The 18,100-nt window shown below is 37.5% G+C and overlaps 1 protein-coding gene across 7 annotated transcripts in view; it reads left to right on the top strand.

Moving 5' to 3' along the window:
• scrib (scribble planar cell polarity protein) overlaps nt 1-18,100 on the top strand; it is a 1,177,936-nt gene that overhangs the window by 759,851 nt on the left and 399,985 nt on the right. For all 7 annotated transcript variants that reach the window (XM_090386364.1, XM_090386369.1, XM_090386366.1 and 4 more), the window contains one exon: nt 14,357-14,575. In XM_090386364.1, the coding sequence (XP_090242490.1) occupies nt 14,357-14,575 (219 nt within the window). The remainder of the gene's footprint in view (nt 1-14,356; nt 14,576-18,100) is intronic.

Consider the following 18,100-nt stretch of genomic DNA (forward strand, 5'->3'; position numbering starts at 1 on the left):
ATTCACACACTAGTCAGATTTTTGTGGATTTATTGGATGATTGTTTTCTGCAGCAGCATGTTCGAGAGGCAACCAGAGAAAGTAATACTCTTGATCTGGTTATCAGCAGTGATCATTCATGTATTAGGAATTTGCAGATAAAGGAACCACTAGGTGGCAGTGATCACAGTGTACTGACGTGGGATTTACTTAAAGATTTAACAACTATCAGGGGTAAAGGAAAGGGTCTTTGCTTCCGTAAAGGCGAGTACAGTGGTCTCCGACAGTTTTTAAATTCTGTACAGTGGGATCAACTGACGATGTTACCAACAGTAAATTCTAAGTGGGAAGCATTCAAGGAATTAATCGTGGAAGCTACTAAAAGGTTCATACCTATTAAGAAATATTTTTCAAGGTTTAGGCCTAAATGGTTGTCAAATCAACTAATGAGACTCGTAACAGAGAAGAAAAATGCATGGGATGCATATAAATTATCAAGCGACTCAGAAGCATATGGCAGATATAAGTTAATCTGTAATCAGGTCACAAAGGAGGTTCGGCAGGCGAAGGCAGATTACGAGAAATCCTTGGCAAAGGATGCTAAGAAAAACAGCAAGGATTTCTTTACTTATATAAACTCTAAAAGAAAGGGGATGAATCTGATCGGTCCACTTGACATTGATGGTTCGACTGTTGATGATCCTGCTCAGATAGCAAACAAACTGAATGAGTATTTTGCATCTACATTCACACATGAGGAATTATTAAGGTTTGAAAATGGCAGAAGGTTATCAAATTGTAGCAGGGTGCTTAATGATCTTGTAATAATTGAGAGCAAAGTGGAAGAGAAATTGTTGAAGTTAAACGTAAGAAAAGCACCTGGGGTGGATGGGATCTATCCAGTTATATTAAAGGAGGCGGCAAAGCAACTAAGCAAACCCTTAGCCATAATTATGAGAGCATCCTTGGACTCAGGGGAGGTTCCCACGGACTGGAGATGTGCTAATGTAACCTCAATTCACAAAGGGTAATGGAAGGGTGACACGGGTAATTACAGACCAGTTAGTTTAACTTCTGTTCTGGGTAAAATAATGGAGTCGCTGGTTAAAGATGCATTGCAGGATCATCTAGACAAGACTGCAGCAATAATTCAGACACAGTCTGGGTTTGTTAAGGGAAAGTCTTGTATGACAAATTTGATAGGATATTATGATGTGGTTACAAAGGAACTGGATACAAAAAACAATTTTGATATCATATATTTGGATTTCAGGAAAGCTTTTGACACTGTTGCGCATGGAAGACTATTGTACAAATTGGAGCAGAATGGTATTAAGGGTAAGTTGCTACAATGGATAAAAGGATGGTTAAGTGGGAGAAGACAGAGGGTGGTAATCAATGGGTGCTGCTCTTCTTGGACTAATGTTATTAGTGGAGTCCCACAGGGTTCGGTGTTAGGTCCACTGTTGTTTTGTATATTTATCAATGATATTGATGAAGGTATATCAGGCTTAATGTCGAAGTTTGCAGATGATACAAAGGTTGGCAGGGTTGTTAATGACAGTAATGGCAGTGTGCTACTGCAACAGGATCTAGATAATTTGGGCAGATGGGCTAAGAAGTAACAACTGAAGTTTAACCTTGACAAATGCAAAGTACTACATATGGGTAGAAGTAACCCCAGAGAAACGTACCAACTGTGTGGTACTACACTTAAGGCAGTAGAAAATGAAAAAGACCTGGGAGTAATTGTGCAGGCAGATATGAAGTTTTCTGAGCAATGCAGACAGGCTGCCAGGGCAGGTCATGGGGTTTTGTCAATGATATATAGGAATTTTGCTAGCAGGGAAAAGGAGGTGATTATCCCTCTGTATAAGGCAATGGTCAGGCCACGGCTTGAGTACTGCGTACAGGTCTGGAGGCCTCATTTTAGGAAGGATGTAGATTTACCTGAGCGTGTACAGAGAAGGGCAACTAGATTGGTGAGGGGAATGAAGGGATCCTCTTACCAAGAGAGGCTTAAGTTCTGCAAATTGCAGTGGCTGGAGACTAGGCACCTGCGCGGTGATCTGATTGAGGTATATAAGGCCTTGAATGGGTTGAGCACGCTGAATTCTGATGGGATCCTTCCACTTGTTCAGATTACGAATCTAAGGGGGCATAAATTCAAATTAAGAAAAGACAGATGTAGAATAGATGTGCGGAAATTTTCCTTTAGCCAGCGGGTAGTTAATTGCTGGAACAAACTTCCATCTGTCGTTGTGGAAGTTGATAGGTTGAATAAATTTAAGGAGGAACTGGACAGGCATTTGGAGGGAATGGTGTGATTTTTTTTTTTTTGGCTGATGCTGCATAAGCTCATACACATGCTTTCTTGCATCACATGCCACTACTACTACTACTATTTATTATCACTGGTCACGGCCCCTTCCTTCAGAAACTTACAGCTATGGAGATTGAATGAGACCTTCCGTGCCATTGTGGAGAAGAAGAGTCCTGGGGGCATCTCATGTATGAGAGCCCTACCTATGACAACAGTAGAATTAAATTTGTTACCGCAATTCAAAGGAATCCACGTAATCAAGAGTCCTCGCTGCTGCTCAATGAAAACACCTACAGGGCACTAACTATGTATGCACAGGAAATCTTCGCACTGAGGCGAGCCAAGATTACTGAAATGAGAACAACATTGGATCATGCTGCCCAAGGCCTTAATCAGACTGGTTCTGGCTACATATCAGTTGATGCAGATCTACTGGGAAAAGTCCTGGATCTTATTCTGGAGACGGTTTCTGATGTTGTGGTGATGTGCACACTCCAGAAGCAAGTGTTTCCAGCTTTCACTTTTTCTGCAAAAGCAGTAGGGAGTGTCAATGAGTCCTAGTGTATGCAGTTTCTCATTTAGAGAACCGTGTCTGGTAATGAGAAAGGAAGATTCGAGGCTGAGTGAGAACCATTGGGTGTTCTTTTTAGTGGTTGCAAAGGTTACCCCCGGAAGAAAACTCCAAGTTACCATCCCTATAGTAGAGTATCACATCTGGTCTGCCATACATTGAAATGTTTATTGAGACAACGAGATTTCTACCGCATTATATCCGTAGATAGTAGTGAGTTCTATATCCAGGATCATTGCCGGAATACCTTTTTTTAATTCAATAGCAGAGCTCCTTGCAGATTGCATAAAGGTCAAGAGGGAGGATGCCTGCTATAACTTAGAGAGCTGCTGTAAAAAATTGTATGGCAGATTCAATGTGTTGCCAGTAACATAGCTCTTTGTATAGAGTTTAGCTTTTCCTTCATCTTAATAATGGGTACTCTGTGAAATCAGGCCCGGGCAGCATAGGTTACTATTACAGTCTTCCAAACCCTGTGTACTTGGGGACATAATTCAAATTGAGGAAAGATAGTTGTAGAATAGATGTGTGGAAATTCGCCTTTAGCCAGCGGATGGCTTTTATTGCTGGAACAAACTTCCATCTGTCGTTATAGAAGTTGACAGCTGAAAGAAATTCAAGGCAGAACTAGAAAAACATTTGGAGTGAATGGATGGGTGAAATGAATGGTTTTTTTTTGGCTGATGCTGCATAAGCTTGCTTTCTTGCATCATATGTGTCTACTTGATTTTTCTGACAGAATCCCAATTATCAGTTGATTCAACCACTGGCCATATCATTTGTCTAAATTATTCACTATCTGATTCCTTTCACTTCAAAGGTGGTACTTGTGCATATGTCCATTCTTATATTCCTTGTCACTGACTTAGTAATTTGGAATCTACCTACTCTTTTCAGTCTTCTGCTTAAAATCTCTCTCTACCACATTCTGTCACATTCATCTCATACCTCTTTCATTCTCCCAACTCCACTAATTACTCTGAACCCTTTGAAACTTGACTTTCTCCAGTCCAACTTTCCTAACAGAGAGGTAATTTTCCTTGGTGATTTTAATGTTCACAACTCCAGCTAATGTCAAGGCCTTTTTTCACATTGACCCAGCTGGTTAAGGTGCTGAGACTTTTGCAATTACTAATGACCTGGCGCAGATAGTTCATTTAACAACCAGAATAAGAGACAGGCCTAAGTACATGGTTGTGGTGAGTGGTCCTATAGCACTTCAGATCACAATTTGGTGATGGCCTCTTCTTCGACGGAGCCTTTCTCTTCTGGCCATTTTCAACCTTGTGTTGTTTGGCATTACAAAAATGCCAAATGGGATGATCTGTGAGATTTCTTTAGCTTGGCCAGATTACTGTTCAAATCTGATGTCAATGTTTGCTAAGATTGTATCAGTGAAATTATTCTTGTAGAGATGGAATTGTTTATTGCACACTCCGCCGTAAAATCTCGTGCTTTATCTAAACCCTGGCTTTCTAATAAACGTGATAAGGCTGTTCAAAAGAAGAATGTTGCATATGATAGTATAGGAAAGGAGGATGACAGGATAGGAAAGGAATAGGGGTTATGCTATTAGTTAAGAAACACATAAAATCCAAGGAAGTACAGCCAGTTGACTGGACAGTGCAGTTCGAATCAGTTTTGTGTGACATAAGCACTGGAAAATCAAAATTGAGAGTAGGAGTGTTATAGGCCTAATGACTCTGGTGCGTATAATAAGAAACTGTACAAGGAAATAGTGGGCCAGTTAAATCAGTGTGTCTTACAATGAGGGGTTGTAATTTCCCAGATATTGACTAGAATTTGTGGGTTGGTCACTCGCACACTAGCAAGGCTTTTGTGGATTTATTGGATGATTGTTTTCTACAGCAGCATGTTCAGAAGGCAACTAGAGGGAATAATACTCTTGATCTGATTATCAGTAGTTATTCTTCATGCATTAAGAATCTGCAGATAGAGGAACCACTAGGTGGCAGTGATCATAGTGTGCTGAAATGGGATTTACTCAAAAAGGTAACTACCATCAGGGTTAACTGGATGTGTTTTTGCTTTCGTAAAGGCGACTACGGAGGTCTGAGACAGTATTTAAATTCTATACGATGGGACGGCGCCTCCGTAGCCAGGTGGGCAGGAGTAGCACGCTTCTTGATTAGACTGGGGTTCGAGCCCGTGAGCCACCAAATATGGAGGATGTGGAAAGGTCAAGGAATGACCACCGCATATTCCCGGAGCAATATGGCCTTAGTTGCAAATGCTCCTAAAAACCAAATAATAACAACAACAACATACGATGGGACCAACTGATGATGTTAAAAAAGGCACCTGGGGTGGATGGTATCTATCTAGTTATATTAAAGAAGGCAGAAAAAAAGAAGTAAGCAAACCCTTAGTCATAATTATGAGAGCTTCCTTGGACTCAGATGTGCAAATGTGACCCCAATTCACAAAGGTTGACAAAGGGAAACTCAAGTAATTAGACCTGTTAGTTTAACTTCTCACCCAGGGAAATTAATGGAGGCACTGGTTAAAGAAGCACTGCAGGATCATCTAGACAAGACTTCAGTTATAGCTTGGACACAGCATGGTTTTGTTAAGGGGAAGTCTTGTCTGACCAATTTACTTGGAAACTATGATGTGGTCACAAAATAACTGGATTCATTGAATAACTTTATCATATATATTTTGATCTTAGAAAGGCTTATGATACTGTTGCAAGGCGCCTCTGTAGCCAGGTGGGAAGGAGCAGCAGTGAATAGAACACGCTTCTTGATTAGATCGGGGTTCTAGCCCGTCACCACCAAATACGGAGGATGCGGAAAGGTCAGGGAATGACCACCGCATATTCCTGGAGCAATATGGCCTTAGTTACTAATGCTCCTAAAAACCAAACAACATCTGATACTGTTGCACCTGGAAGACTGCTGCATAAATTGGAGCAGTGTGGCATTGGAGGCAAATTGCTGCTATAGATAAAGGGGTGGTTGAGTGGGAGAAGACAGAGAGTGGTAATCAATGGACGCTGCTCTTCGTGAATTAATGTTATTAGTGGAGTCCATCAGGGTTCAGTATTGGGTTCATTGTTGTATTCATTATTCATTATTTCTGTATTCATTAATGATATTCATGATGGTATATCAGGCTTAATGTCCAAGTTTGCAGACAATACAAAGGTCAGCAGGGTTGTTAATGACAGTAATGACAGTATGCCTGCAACAGGATCTAAAAAAGTTGAGCAGATGGACTGAGAGGTGGCAACTGAAGTTTAACATTGACAAATGCAAAGTACTGCATATGGGAAGCAGCAATCCCAGAGTAATGTATCAACTGTGTGGTAATACATTGACAGTGGTAGAGAATGAAAAGGACCTGAGGGTAATTGTGCAGGCAGTTATGAAGTTTTCTGAGCAGTGCAGACGGTCTGCAAGAGTAGCTCATGGTGTCTTGTGAATGATATACAGGAATTTTTCTAGCAGGGATAAGGAGGTGATTATCCCCTTGTATAAGACAGTGGTCATGCCACACCTTGAGTACTGTATTCAGGTCTGTAGGTCTCATTTTAAGAAGGCTGTAGAGCTGTTGGAATGAGTACAGAGAAGGACAACAAGATTAGTGAATTGAACAAAGGGTTGCTTATACAAAGAAAGGCTTAAGTTTTGTCAATTTCAGTGTCTGGAGACTAGGCACCTGTGAGGTGATCTGATTGAGGTGTATAAAGGGTTGAATGGTTTGAGCATGTTCAGTGCTGATGGGATTCTTCCTGTTGCTCAGAATAATCGCCTGAGAGGGCATAAATCCAAATTGAGAGATATTTGTAGGATATATGTACAGAAGTTTGCCTTTAGCCAGCGTGTGGTTGATTGCTGGAACAAACTGCCATCTGTCTTTGTAGAAGTTGATAGCTTAAATTGATTCAAGGCAGAACTAGACCAAGATTTGGAGTGAGTGGATGGGTGAATTTTAATTTTTTTTTTTTTTTTTTTTTTCTGATTAATACTATATAAGCTTGCTTCCTTGCATCATGTGCCTTTGCTTAATGCTAATATCCTAATTGGCTTGTTTCCAAACCTCCAGGTTCATATTCTGCCTACACCAAAGCTTGCAACAATTGTAAAGCAGTTATTAATAATCAGTCCAAACTAGATTTTGATCAGGCTGAGATTAGAAAGCTTGCTTCTTGTCCAAATGTTAGCCAAGCATTCTGGTCTCTTGCCAAGGCTAGTGGCCACAACTATTTCAACCTCTGTCAAAATCAGATGGTTCTCTTGCCAGTTCAGCCAAAGATAAAGCTGACCTGCTATCATCCTATTTTTCTTTCAATTCATGTATAGATGAACTTGGTAAACCACCTCCTACCATTCCCAGTACACTTCATTCAATGCTTCCTGTGGTTCTCAAAACCTGTGCTCCTGAACTTACTCCTGTTCTGTGTTACCTTTTTTCATTTTCTTATTCCAGAGGTGTTATTATTATTATTATTGTTCTTATATTATTTCTCCCTAATTGGGGGGGTACCACCTCGTGACAGGTATTGCTACCAAGTATACAGAGCGGTTGTTGTGTTACTGTTGGTTGAGGAAGTCTGACTATCCTACAGGTGTTCAGGATTGTGACTTTCAGGAGTTCCTTGTAGGTGTTTGCTGGGAGACCTATTGCTGCTAGGCTGTTATGTAGGGTCTTTGGCACCATACCTGTGGTTGAAACGATGATCGGGATGGTCGTAACTTGTTGTATATGCCACATCTCTTTGATCTCCTGTCTTAGGTTCGTTTACTTCCTGATTTCTTTCTCATGGGTTTTCTGCAGGTTGCCAGCGTTGAGTACCACTATGTCAATCAGATAAGTAGACTTTTCCTTCTTGTCCACAGGAGTTATGTTGGTCTGTTGTGTGGGATTGTCCTATCCATTATTATGGCACGGTCCCAGTACAGCTTGTAGGTTCAGGTCTCTAGTACTGCCTGTGGTTTGTACTTGTAGTACAGTATACACTTTCTTCGATCAACTGGTATTTCCTTGCTAGCTTCTGATGTATTATCCTGGCTACCTGGTTGTGTCTATGAGTGTACTCAGTCTGGGTGATCACCTTGCATTCCGCAGTGATGTGTTTAATCGTTTCTGAGGACAGGTGGCATCATCGACATGTGTCATTGGACATTCTGGGCTTCTTGGCGATGTATTTTCCATAGTTCCTGGTGTTGATTACCTGGTCTTGGATGGCGAGCATGAATCCTACAGTCTCGGGGAAGAGTGTCTCGCTTGTGAGCCATGCAATGGAAGCAGTTTTATCAAAAAAAAATTTCTGAATTACCCTCAGAGAGAGAGAGAGAGAGAGAGAGAGAGAGAGAGAGGTAGAAGGGAATCAGCAAGAAAGAGAAGAATGATGATATCCAGCTCAGGACCCTGGGTGTGTGCCAACCCCATACTCACCAGATGTGAGCCCCTCCTTCTTGAAAATTTGCTCATGTCCAGCCAGTTCCTAAAAAGGGTGACATCCCTCCCACCCAATTATCGTCCCATTGCACTTTTAGTATTTCTAAAGTCAATTAAGCTCCAACTCTTAAGCTATCTAGAAACCTTTCATCTAAGCAATGGATTCCATCAGTGTCAATCCCCTGGTGATATTCTCACTTATGTTACTCGTGAATGGACAAATTCAAGGAAAAAGTTTGGTGAACCTCACGCAGCTGCTGCTGCTCTTGACACTTCAAAGGCTTGTTATCAGGTTTAGCGTGAAAGTCTTCTAAATAAGCTTCCGTCTTATGGTTTGCTGATTTTTTTTTTTTTTTTTTTTTGTAATTGGGTGATGATAAATGGCTCTCTGTCTTCTAACTTCTCCACTAATGCTGATATTCCCCAAGGCTCGATTCTTTCTCCCACTGTTTCCCTCTTGTATATTAATGACCTTCCATTGACTGGAAATCCTATCCATAGTTTTGCTGATGATAGCACATTGCATTCCACCTTCCAGTTTGTGAAGCCTTGCCCAGCACAAACATCTACTTTTTGAATATCCACTACCAACTCCTTAAATGCTGATCTCCAGATAATTCTCCAGTAGGACAAAGATAAACTCAGTCCTGTTTTATATCTCACAAAAAGGAGTCTTCTGCTCCTCCTATGTTCATTTTCGATGACACTCTGGTTTCTAGGCAAGATCAAAATTCTTTATTGGGGATTACCCTGACTTCTAATCTCTCTTGGCATAAGCACATTACAAATATTGCTACCTCTGCATCTAAAAAACTGGGTTTTCTCTTTTGCTCTCAGTGTTACTTTTCTTCCAAACAGCTGTTCACTCTGTACAAATTGCAAATCCACCCTACCATGGAATATTGTTCCCAAATCTGGGGCAGTGCCCCCAAAACCTCTTTCAGGCTTCTAGATTCCATTCAAAAGAGGGTAGTTAGATTAGTTAATGACTCATGTCTAATAGAGTCTCTCCACTCTCTGTCTCATAGATATTCTGTTTCTGATGCATGCCTTTTCTATATATACTTCCATGGGCACTGTTATTTTTAATTGGCTTCTATAATTCAGTCCAAACATGTGCTACAACCAGTCAACATCCTTTTACTGTCCAACTTCAAACTCACAGAACCAAATTTTCTTCTCCCTCATTTATTATTTAACTTTTGTTTTTTGGACCAACCTTCCTTTCTTCATATGTATTTCCTAAAAATTACAGTTTGCAGAAGTTCAAGTCTAATGTCAACAGATATCCTCTTATCTTCTTAACCTTCAGTCCGTGCACGGTACTAAGTACTATAGTTTTTAATACTTTACATGTTTTGGGTTCTCATAAAAAAAAAAAAAAAAAAACTCCCAATTGTCTAATTTTATGTTAAATTCATATTTAATTGGCAAGTTAATTCAAATTGTGTTCTATTCGTAGCATTCATCATTGCAATCACTAAGTATGCCATTTGTTAGGTGATCAACAAGAATGGCAACATTGGGTCATTCTAGTTTTAAGGGTGACAGAATGATGCCATGATTGTCAACCCTGAACAAAATTGAAGTATCAAGAGGACATTCAAAATAGAACGAGTTTCAACAAGTTAGCAAAACTCTTTCTACTAAAAATTACTTTATAGAATGGATGACAAACCAACCACTTTGGCAAGTAAGTGATCAGTTTTGTTCTTGATTTTTATGTAGTCTCCATATCTCCCTGATTTGAACCAACTATGTTTTTATTTTCAAAGTTCTTTTAAATAAAATGTTTGCATCGATAGACTTGAACCATAGCTGAAACTAAAAGATTGCATGCATGCAATAAAATACTTACTTCATAATGTTAAATTCTGGATTCAGCATAAAGGTGGTCATGTCTCCAGTTCTAACAAATACAGTTGCACTACATCTAACAGGTGGCCAGCTTTTCTCTTTTATTTCTGGATTCTTTTTTTTTAATTCTGCTTGGATTATATCAATGAGTGACTAATAGATTATAGTATTTATTGAATATAGTTTTGTTTTGTTTTTTTAAGAAAAATTTTAAAATGTGTTTTTTTACACATTCTGTTTTCAGTGAAACAAAAATTTTATTAAATCTTCAGGGGGGAAAAATTATAATGCATGATACGTGAAATGTATCATAAATGAAATGTATAATATGTGAAATATTAGTCTCCCTTCAATATATAGTTTGTAATAACTTATCCACAAAATTAAAATTGTGCCTGCGTGTGTGCATGTACACATGTACATTAGATACTATTATCCACATCTGTTTTGAAGTTTATAAAACCATTAAACATCAACGCACAAAATTTCAAAGTTATGTGGTTTTTTTGAAGAGACACGTGACTGTGAAATGTAGCAATGACTAAACACAATTAGTTGCAATGAATGGGCATTCTGAATCTCAGAGGTATTTTAATGAAATTTTTGTGGAGATACCATAAAATGTCACTTCAGAAACCACTGCAATAAAACTATTTCCATATCTACTAGAGCAGAGGAAATTACAGCACTAAACCTTGAACCAGCAATTAATGTGCAGTCTGTATTTCATGTGACACCTGTGGAGTGTAATGCAAGCACTGCTGTGTGAAAGTTGCAGTTTTAGAAATTTGCATTATTAATACATGCTGCGTAAAATATTATTTGACATGACATGTATTAATATTCCCATAAGTTTTATACAAATTTATATTTTTAAGAAAACCTCTTTTTTAATTGAATAGTGTCACAGTTTATTTTTCTGTTAGATAGTTATGAATCAGAGCTGTAATACTCAATATGTTCTACGTTGATAATAATATTAGTAAATTAATAAGAGGAGTTTACCTCAATATAGTACGTGGAACACTTCCGTATAATACCCTCCAGAAATTAAAACGGAAAAAACGAAAAAATCGACAACTTACCGATATCAATATGTTCTACGTTGATATTATTATCAACGTAGAACATATTGAGTATTACAGCTCTGATTCATACTATCTAATTAATTTCCAAACTCTTATTGACTATTTCATTCACTTCCTGTCTCTCCAGTAGTATACAATCGTTACACACAATTATGGGAGATTTTTTGAATGGCTTGGTACAAAATTACATTAAATCTACACTAAGGTACTCGGCCCAAAGTTACCATATTTCTTTCCTAAAATATTGCCTTCAAAACAACATCGTTCCGAAGTTTGCCAGGGTGAATTTAAATCAAAAAATTTCAGGCATAAAACAACTATCACTGGCGACATCACGTAATATTGTTAAGCTTGCCTTAAAATCTCGATATTCGGATAAACAAAAATACCTTTCCCAGGTTAGGAAGCTTCGCGATAAATTAAAAAATTATCTACATCCGAACGATTGGTCTGTATTGAAGACCTCCATAGATTTGCGACGGGAAGCACAAGCCTCAGAGATAAAAAACAGACACGTTAATAAGTTGCAAACATTATCGAATAGTTCAAGACACGTTCATGCGAATTCTAACACATTGTCGCGAGCTTGCGACCAAGTTCACACGAGTTGGGTGACATCCCCCCCACAGACACATAACGCACTACCACAGAATATGTCGGCTAGTTCACGAACACCCCCTCACCCAGTATCCAACGAACCGACATATCAACAGGTTACAAATCTTTCCTCGTGTACACTATCGCAGGACCAGATTTCACTTTTATCCAAAGGATTAAATTATAATTTACCACCTCGAAAGCTGCCAAAAAAACAATGCGTAATTGATATTGAATTTGGACTTCGTAGTGTTCCACAAAAAAGATGTATTTATTCAACAAGTTAACCAAGTAGTGAATAACATAAAAGAAACGCGACTTCCTAAATTGAATACACATGACAGTTCAGCTTTACGAGAACTTCGAGAAAATAAGGACATTATTATACAGAGGGCAGATAAAGGAGACACAGTGGTAATACTAGATAAACATGATTATATTAATAAGTTAGATTCAGTTGTGTCTGATACCTCCACTTATCGTGAAGTGGACCCGACACTGTTTACCAATTTGGTAAATCAATACAATAAAACGTTAACCACATATCGTAAAAACGACTACATTACTATGGTTCAGTTGAAGGAATTGAAGTCCAGAACATACAATATTCCTGCACTTTTTGGTCAGGTAAAATTACACAAGCCTGGATTTCCGATTCGACCTATTGTTTCCTACAGGAACTCGGCATTTTCAGCCTTAGCCACATATGTATATAACATTATAAAACCTTTTAGACAGGTTATACAATTTGAGATTAAGAATTACGATACATTATTTAATAATCTTAAAGACTGTAGACTCGGCGACAATGACAATTTATTCTCATTAGATGTTACCTCATTATATACGAATGTAAACGTTGAATACACATTAGATATTATTTGGGATATGTTAAATAAAAACTCGACACCGATTAATTATACGAAGCTGCCTATTAAGGAAATTTTTCACTTAATTAAACTATTAGTTGAGGCTAATTACATCACCTTTCGAGACAAGGTGTACAAACAAATTTTTGGATTACCAATGGGTTTGAGCCTGAGTGGCTTAATGTCAGAGATCTATCTCTCAACGATTGAGCAGATACATTTGACACCTTTTCGTCCCCGTATCACATACTATGGGAGGTATTTAGACGATGTTCTAGTTATTACCGATAGTAGTACTATCCAAGACATTTTACATTCGTTTAATAATATTCATTCTAGACTCAAATTTACATTGGAAAGGGAAGATACGGATACAAAATCATTAAACTTTCTAAATTCCACGCTTACCCGGGACTCGAACAAAATACAATTTAGCATCTATCGAAAACCCACAAACACCGGTATGCTTCTACATTATAATAGCTACCACCCGTTCACCTACAAAAGATCGATTATCTTTAATCAATTTCTAAATGCCTATAAATATTCAACGACGGATTCTGCTTTGGACTCAGAAATACAAATATTAACTAGCAGATTCTTGAACAGGGGTTATCCCATTAACACAATAAATCGAATTAGGGTACAAGCTAAGGATAGGATACAAAATACTGCACCAATCAACAATAGTAATATCAAAAAATACTTTATTTCTGTCCCATACGTTGAACAGTGGCACAAACAGCTTAACAGATTCTTTAAAGATACCGAATTTAAAATTATAGCTAGGCCTATACGGAAGTTACACACTATACTGAACAATCGCTCGGTTCTTTCCGCGTTCGCAACACAAATTAATGATCTAGTATACAACATTTCTTGCGGTGATTGCGACTCGTCTTATCAGGGTTCGACGCGGTTTTCTCTTAATATTCGTGTAAATCAACACGAAGCCTCAGTTCGTGCTTCTCGTTCAGCAGCGTCAGAATTAGCCTTTCATGCCATTAACGAAAAACATACTTTTGTATTTAACGAGGCCAAAATACTTAACGTTCAACGTAATTATACGCGACTATTAATTGCAGAAACCATTGAAATTAAATTACACGAGAATTCTGTTAATGTTCGGCGGCCATATTTGATCTCCGATGCGTGGACCTTTACGCGCATGCGCGAAGACACATAATCACTATTTAAGTTGCAGGTTTAGCCTGATTCGGTGATTTTCATTCCTGTGATCACGACAGTCGGTCGAAAAGCATTGTCAGCTTCAGGAAGGAAGATCGTTTTGAATATTTTCGTTATTCTTTTAATTGCGTTAATTTGAATTTTAATTGTTTTGAATTGATTTTGAATTGTGTTAAATTGATTATTTAATTATTTATATTTTACTTTAATGGACCGGTAAGTTGTCGATTTTTTCGTTTTTTCCGTTTTAATTTCTGGAGGGTATCATACGGAAGTGTTCCACGTACTATATTGAGGTAAACTCCTCTTATTAATTTACTAATAATTTTTCTGTTAAAAAAATTTGTTTTCATAAATTCCTTAACCAACTCAGCAACTTTTATGGCATTTGAAATATTCATGAGAGAATTGTTTATTTCATAATTAAATAACTATTGTATTTTTCTTTTTTGTGTAGGTAAATGATACATCTTTACTTGGTGCTTCTCATCAAGAAGCAATCCATGCACTACGAAGTGCAGGAGATACAATACGCCTTATAGTCTGTGATGGATATGACCCAGCAGAAGTGGAATTGAATATTGCCACAGGAAAAATTTCACCAGACAGTATACAAACTTTCACTTCCTCTTCTTCTTTAGACAAGGAAGATGAAATTTCAGAAAATGTCAGACAGGTGAGGAAATAAATGATCTAACTAGTTCTTCAAATATAAGAATCTCCTTGTTATCTAAAATAATTGGGATCAAGATATTTTTGATTAGTTGATTTTAAGTGCACTCTATATACAACATAACAGATAGGCAGAAAAAAAATTACAGTAATTTATAGATGAAACTAACACAAACTGCACACAATAATAAACAGACCACACAGATTTAATTGACAGATGTCAGCACTTGGTTATAAAATTGACCTACAGATAATTCATCTTTCAAATTTTGTTTTGGGCATTGCTATTAAAATAGCCATAGAATTTATTACAGAGTTCACTAAACAGAGAAATCTTTATTTTTGGAAGGTTAAATAAAAATTTAAAGAACAATCTATATAGAAAAGAAGTTTTATGAGGCATGGGGCTGTGAAAAAAGCTAAGCAGACCATAGAGATTATCCATGCCACTTATAAGTTGAAGTGGTGATGTATAAAAACTTAACTTAAAAAAATAACATGTCAAAAAATTAGTAACACCATTATTTTCCCAGTTTCAGGGAAAATAATGGAGTCACTGAATAAAGAAATAATGCAGGACCATCTAGACAGGAATGCAGCTTTGTGGCAGTCACAGCACATATTTATTAAGGGGCAATCTTGTCTGAACAATCCAATTGGATACTAGGACACAGTAAGAGGTATTCACATCTGTGAGGAGATCTCATTGAGGTGTGAGCACTTTAAATGGATTGAGTAAGCTAAATGCTAATGGCATCCCTCCTAATCAGACAACACACATGAGGAGGCATAATTTTAAATTGAAAAAGGATGATTATGGGATAAATGTGTGGAAATTTGGCTTCAGTTGGCAGGTAGTTGATTGATGGAACAAACTTTCTTCTAGTATTTTGCAAGTAGGTAGTTTGAATAAATGTATAGAAAAACTGTACAAATTATTAGAGGGGTTAAAAGCTAATAATAAAAAAAATATAGTTTTGTTATTTACATTAGATGAAAAATAAAGCCAAAAAGTTTTGGAAAGCTAGTTAATCGAAATTTTTGATAACCAGTATTCATATAACTCAAATTCTCTTGTATATTATTAGTAGTAATAGTGGCAAATGATGTTAGAAAGCAAACTTACTGCATCAGCAAAAAAAAAAAAAAAAAAAAAGAGCCAACACTTCCTATTTCACCTGTGCATTACTTCTAACAGTTTATCTAGTTCTTCCTTGAATTTATTCAAACTACCCACTTCCGCAACAACAAATGGAAGTTTGTTCCAACAATCAAACACTCAATTTCTGCACATCCAACCTGCAAAAATCCTTCTTTGGTTTGAATTTATACCCTCCTTGTGTGCAGTCTGAGCAAGAGGAAGAATTTTATCACTTGCTCAATCCATTCAAGGCCTTAAACATCTCAATCAGATCTCCTGGCAGATGTCTAGTCTCCAAATGCTGAAATCTGCAGAACTGAAGTTTCTCTTGTGTGGTCTTACTTTTGCTCTCTTCACCAATCTCGGTGTCCTTCTGTGCAACTCTTCCAACAGATTTACATCCTTCCTAAAAAGAGGCTTCCAGACCTGTATGCCCTACCCAAGATATGCCCTAACCACTTCCTTATATAATGGGATTAATCACCTACTTATCCCCACTAGCAAAATTCCTTCACATCATAGACAAAACTTCATGAGCTGTCCTGGCAGCCTGTGTGAACTGCTCAGAGAATTTGAGGTATGAAATCCTCTGTTCAGTAACCCCCAGGTCTTTTTCATTCCCACTATCTGAGTGTAGTACCACAGTTGGAATATTAATCTGAGATTACTGCTACCCATTACCCATATGCTGTACCTTGCATTTGGATAAGGACTTCGCCAACTCCACCATCCCTTTATCCATAGCAGCAACTTTCACTTAATTCCAGAGTGCTCTAATGCCTTTCATGTGCAACAATGTCAAATGCTATTCTAAAATCCATGTACGTAATGTCAAAATTACTTTTTTGCATCCAATTCCTTTGTTAGTGTCATAGTATTTAATCAGATTGGTAAGCCAAGATCGCACCAATCCGGGCTGTGACCGTAATATAACTGTTCTTGACTAGATGGTCCTGCATTACTTCCATAACCATTGACTCCATTATTTTCCCTGGAACAGAAGTAAAGCTAACAGGTCTGTAATTTCTCATGTCTACCTTTGAATCCCCCCCCCCCCTTTTTTTTGAATTTAGTCTACATTTGCAGATCTCCAGTCCATAGGGATCTCCCCTGAATCCAAGAATCAGATTTAATAATCGTGGCTATAAAAGTTTTTTTCCAAACCTCTTTTGCTGCATCTTCTAATATAACTGGATAGATGCTATCCACCTTGGATGTTTTTTTTTTTTTTATCTTCAACTATTTCTCCTCCATTTTTTTTCTAGATTATCATAAAATAATTTGACTCATTTCTGGCACCTCCATTTCTAAAAAATTCCTTGTGTGAATGTAGGTGCAAAACACCCATTCAGTTTGTCAGCAACCTGAGGAGGTTCATCAACAGTTAATGTCTTCATATCTGGTAGACCAACATGATCCAATCCCTGGCTTCTACTGTTTACATAAGTAAACAAGTCATTGTGGCTTTTCTCTGCCAAAGACTTCTCATAACACTAGGCAGCATCAACTTCCTCCCTGAAATAATCTCGATAAATAGTCATAGGAAATATGTTCAACAACTCAGATATGTGCTTAAAAAATTTTCATCATCCTCAGTTTTCAAATATCTTAGGTTAATAACTGAAAACCAAGACCTGTAGTTGGTTTAATCATCTTTTCAATCTGTTTTATCTATTTTTTTTCTAGAACATTCAAGAGATTTCTAGAGCATTCTGCAGCATTCCGGAATGTTCCAAAATGTTCTAGAATATTCTTATGGTGCAAGAAGAAAGGTCAAGACATTTTTGGGAGGTTCTAGAAGTTTTGACGGAATTATCTAGAAACATTGTGAGCCTTCTAGAAACTTCTCTACCGGTATATATATATGAGCAGATTCTGCACAAAGCAAGCATTTTCGTATTTCAAAAAGTGTATACAAGCATTTTCGTATTTCAAAAAGTGTAGGTGTTTCAGAGAGCAAATGGTGAACAAGTGTTTTAATGAATTAGTGTTTATAAACAAGTGTTGTGTGCATACATAGATGTAAATCATGAACTGTATTTAAATTAGAAATAAAAATCTACAATTTCTTGCCTAAATAAGCCTGATAGCTTTTGCTACATTTGTGGAGAAGTGGTATTAAAATTGCAATGGAAGCCACTGTCTCAACTTGTGAAAATGTGTATGAGCTCTATTTTGGATGTAAGATCAGAAATCAAGATAAAGTGTGGGGCTACAAATGAGGTTTACAAACCTGTATGCTGCATTTTATTTAATGTAATAAGAGCTATTATATCTTCCATATTTTTATAAACTTTAATAAATAACACAGGGATTACCTTGATCTCTTTATAGGAAGGCTTCTTTTCCAACTCTCTTAGTCCATCACGTAAAACAATTAAAATACAA

This window comes from Mastigoproctus giganteus, chromosome 12 (assembly GCF_048544385.1).
Source record: "Mastigoproctus giganteus isolate SK-2022 chromosome 12, ASM4854438v1, whole genome shotgun sequence".
NCBI lineage: Eukaryota > Metazoa > Arthropoda > Arachnida > Uropygi > Thelyphonidae > Mastigoproctus > Mastigoproctus giganteus.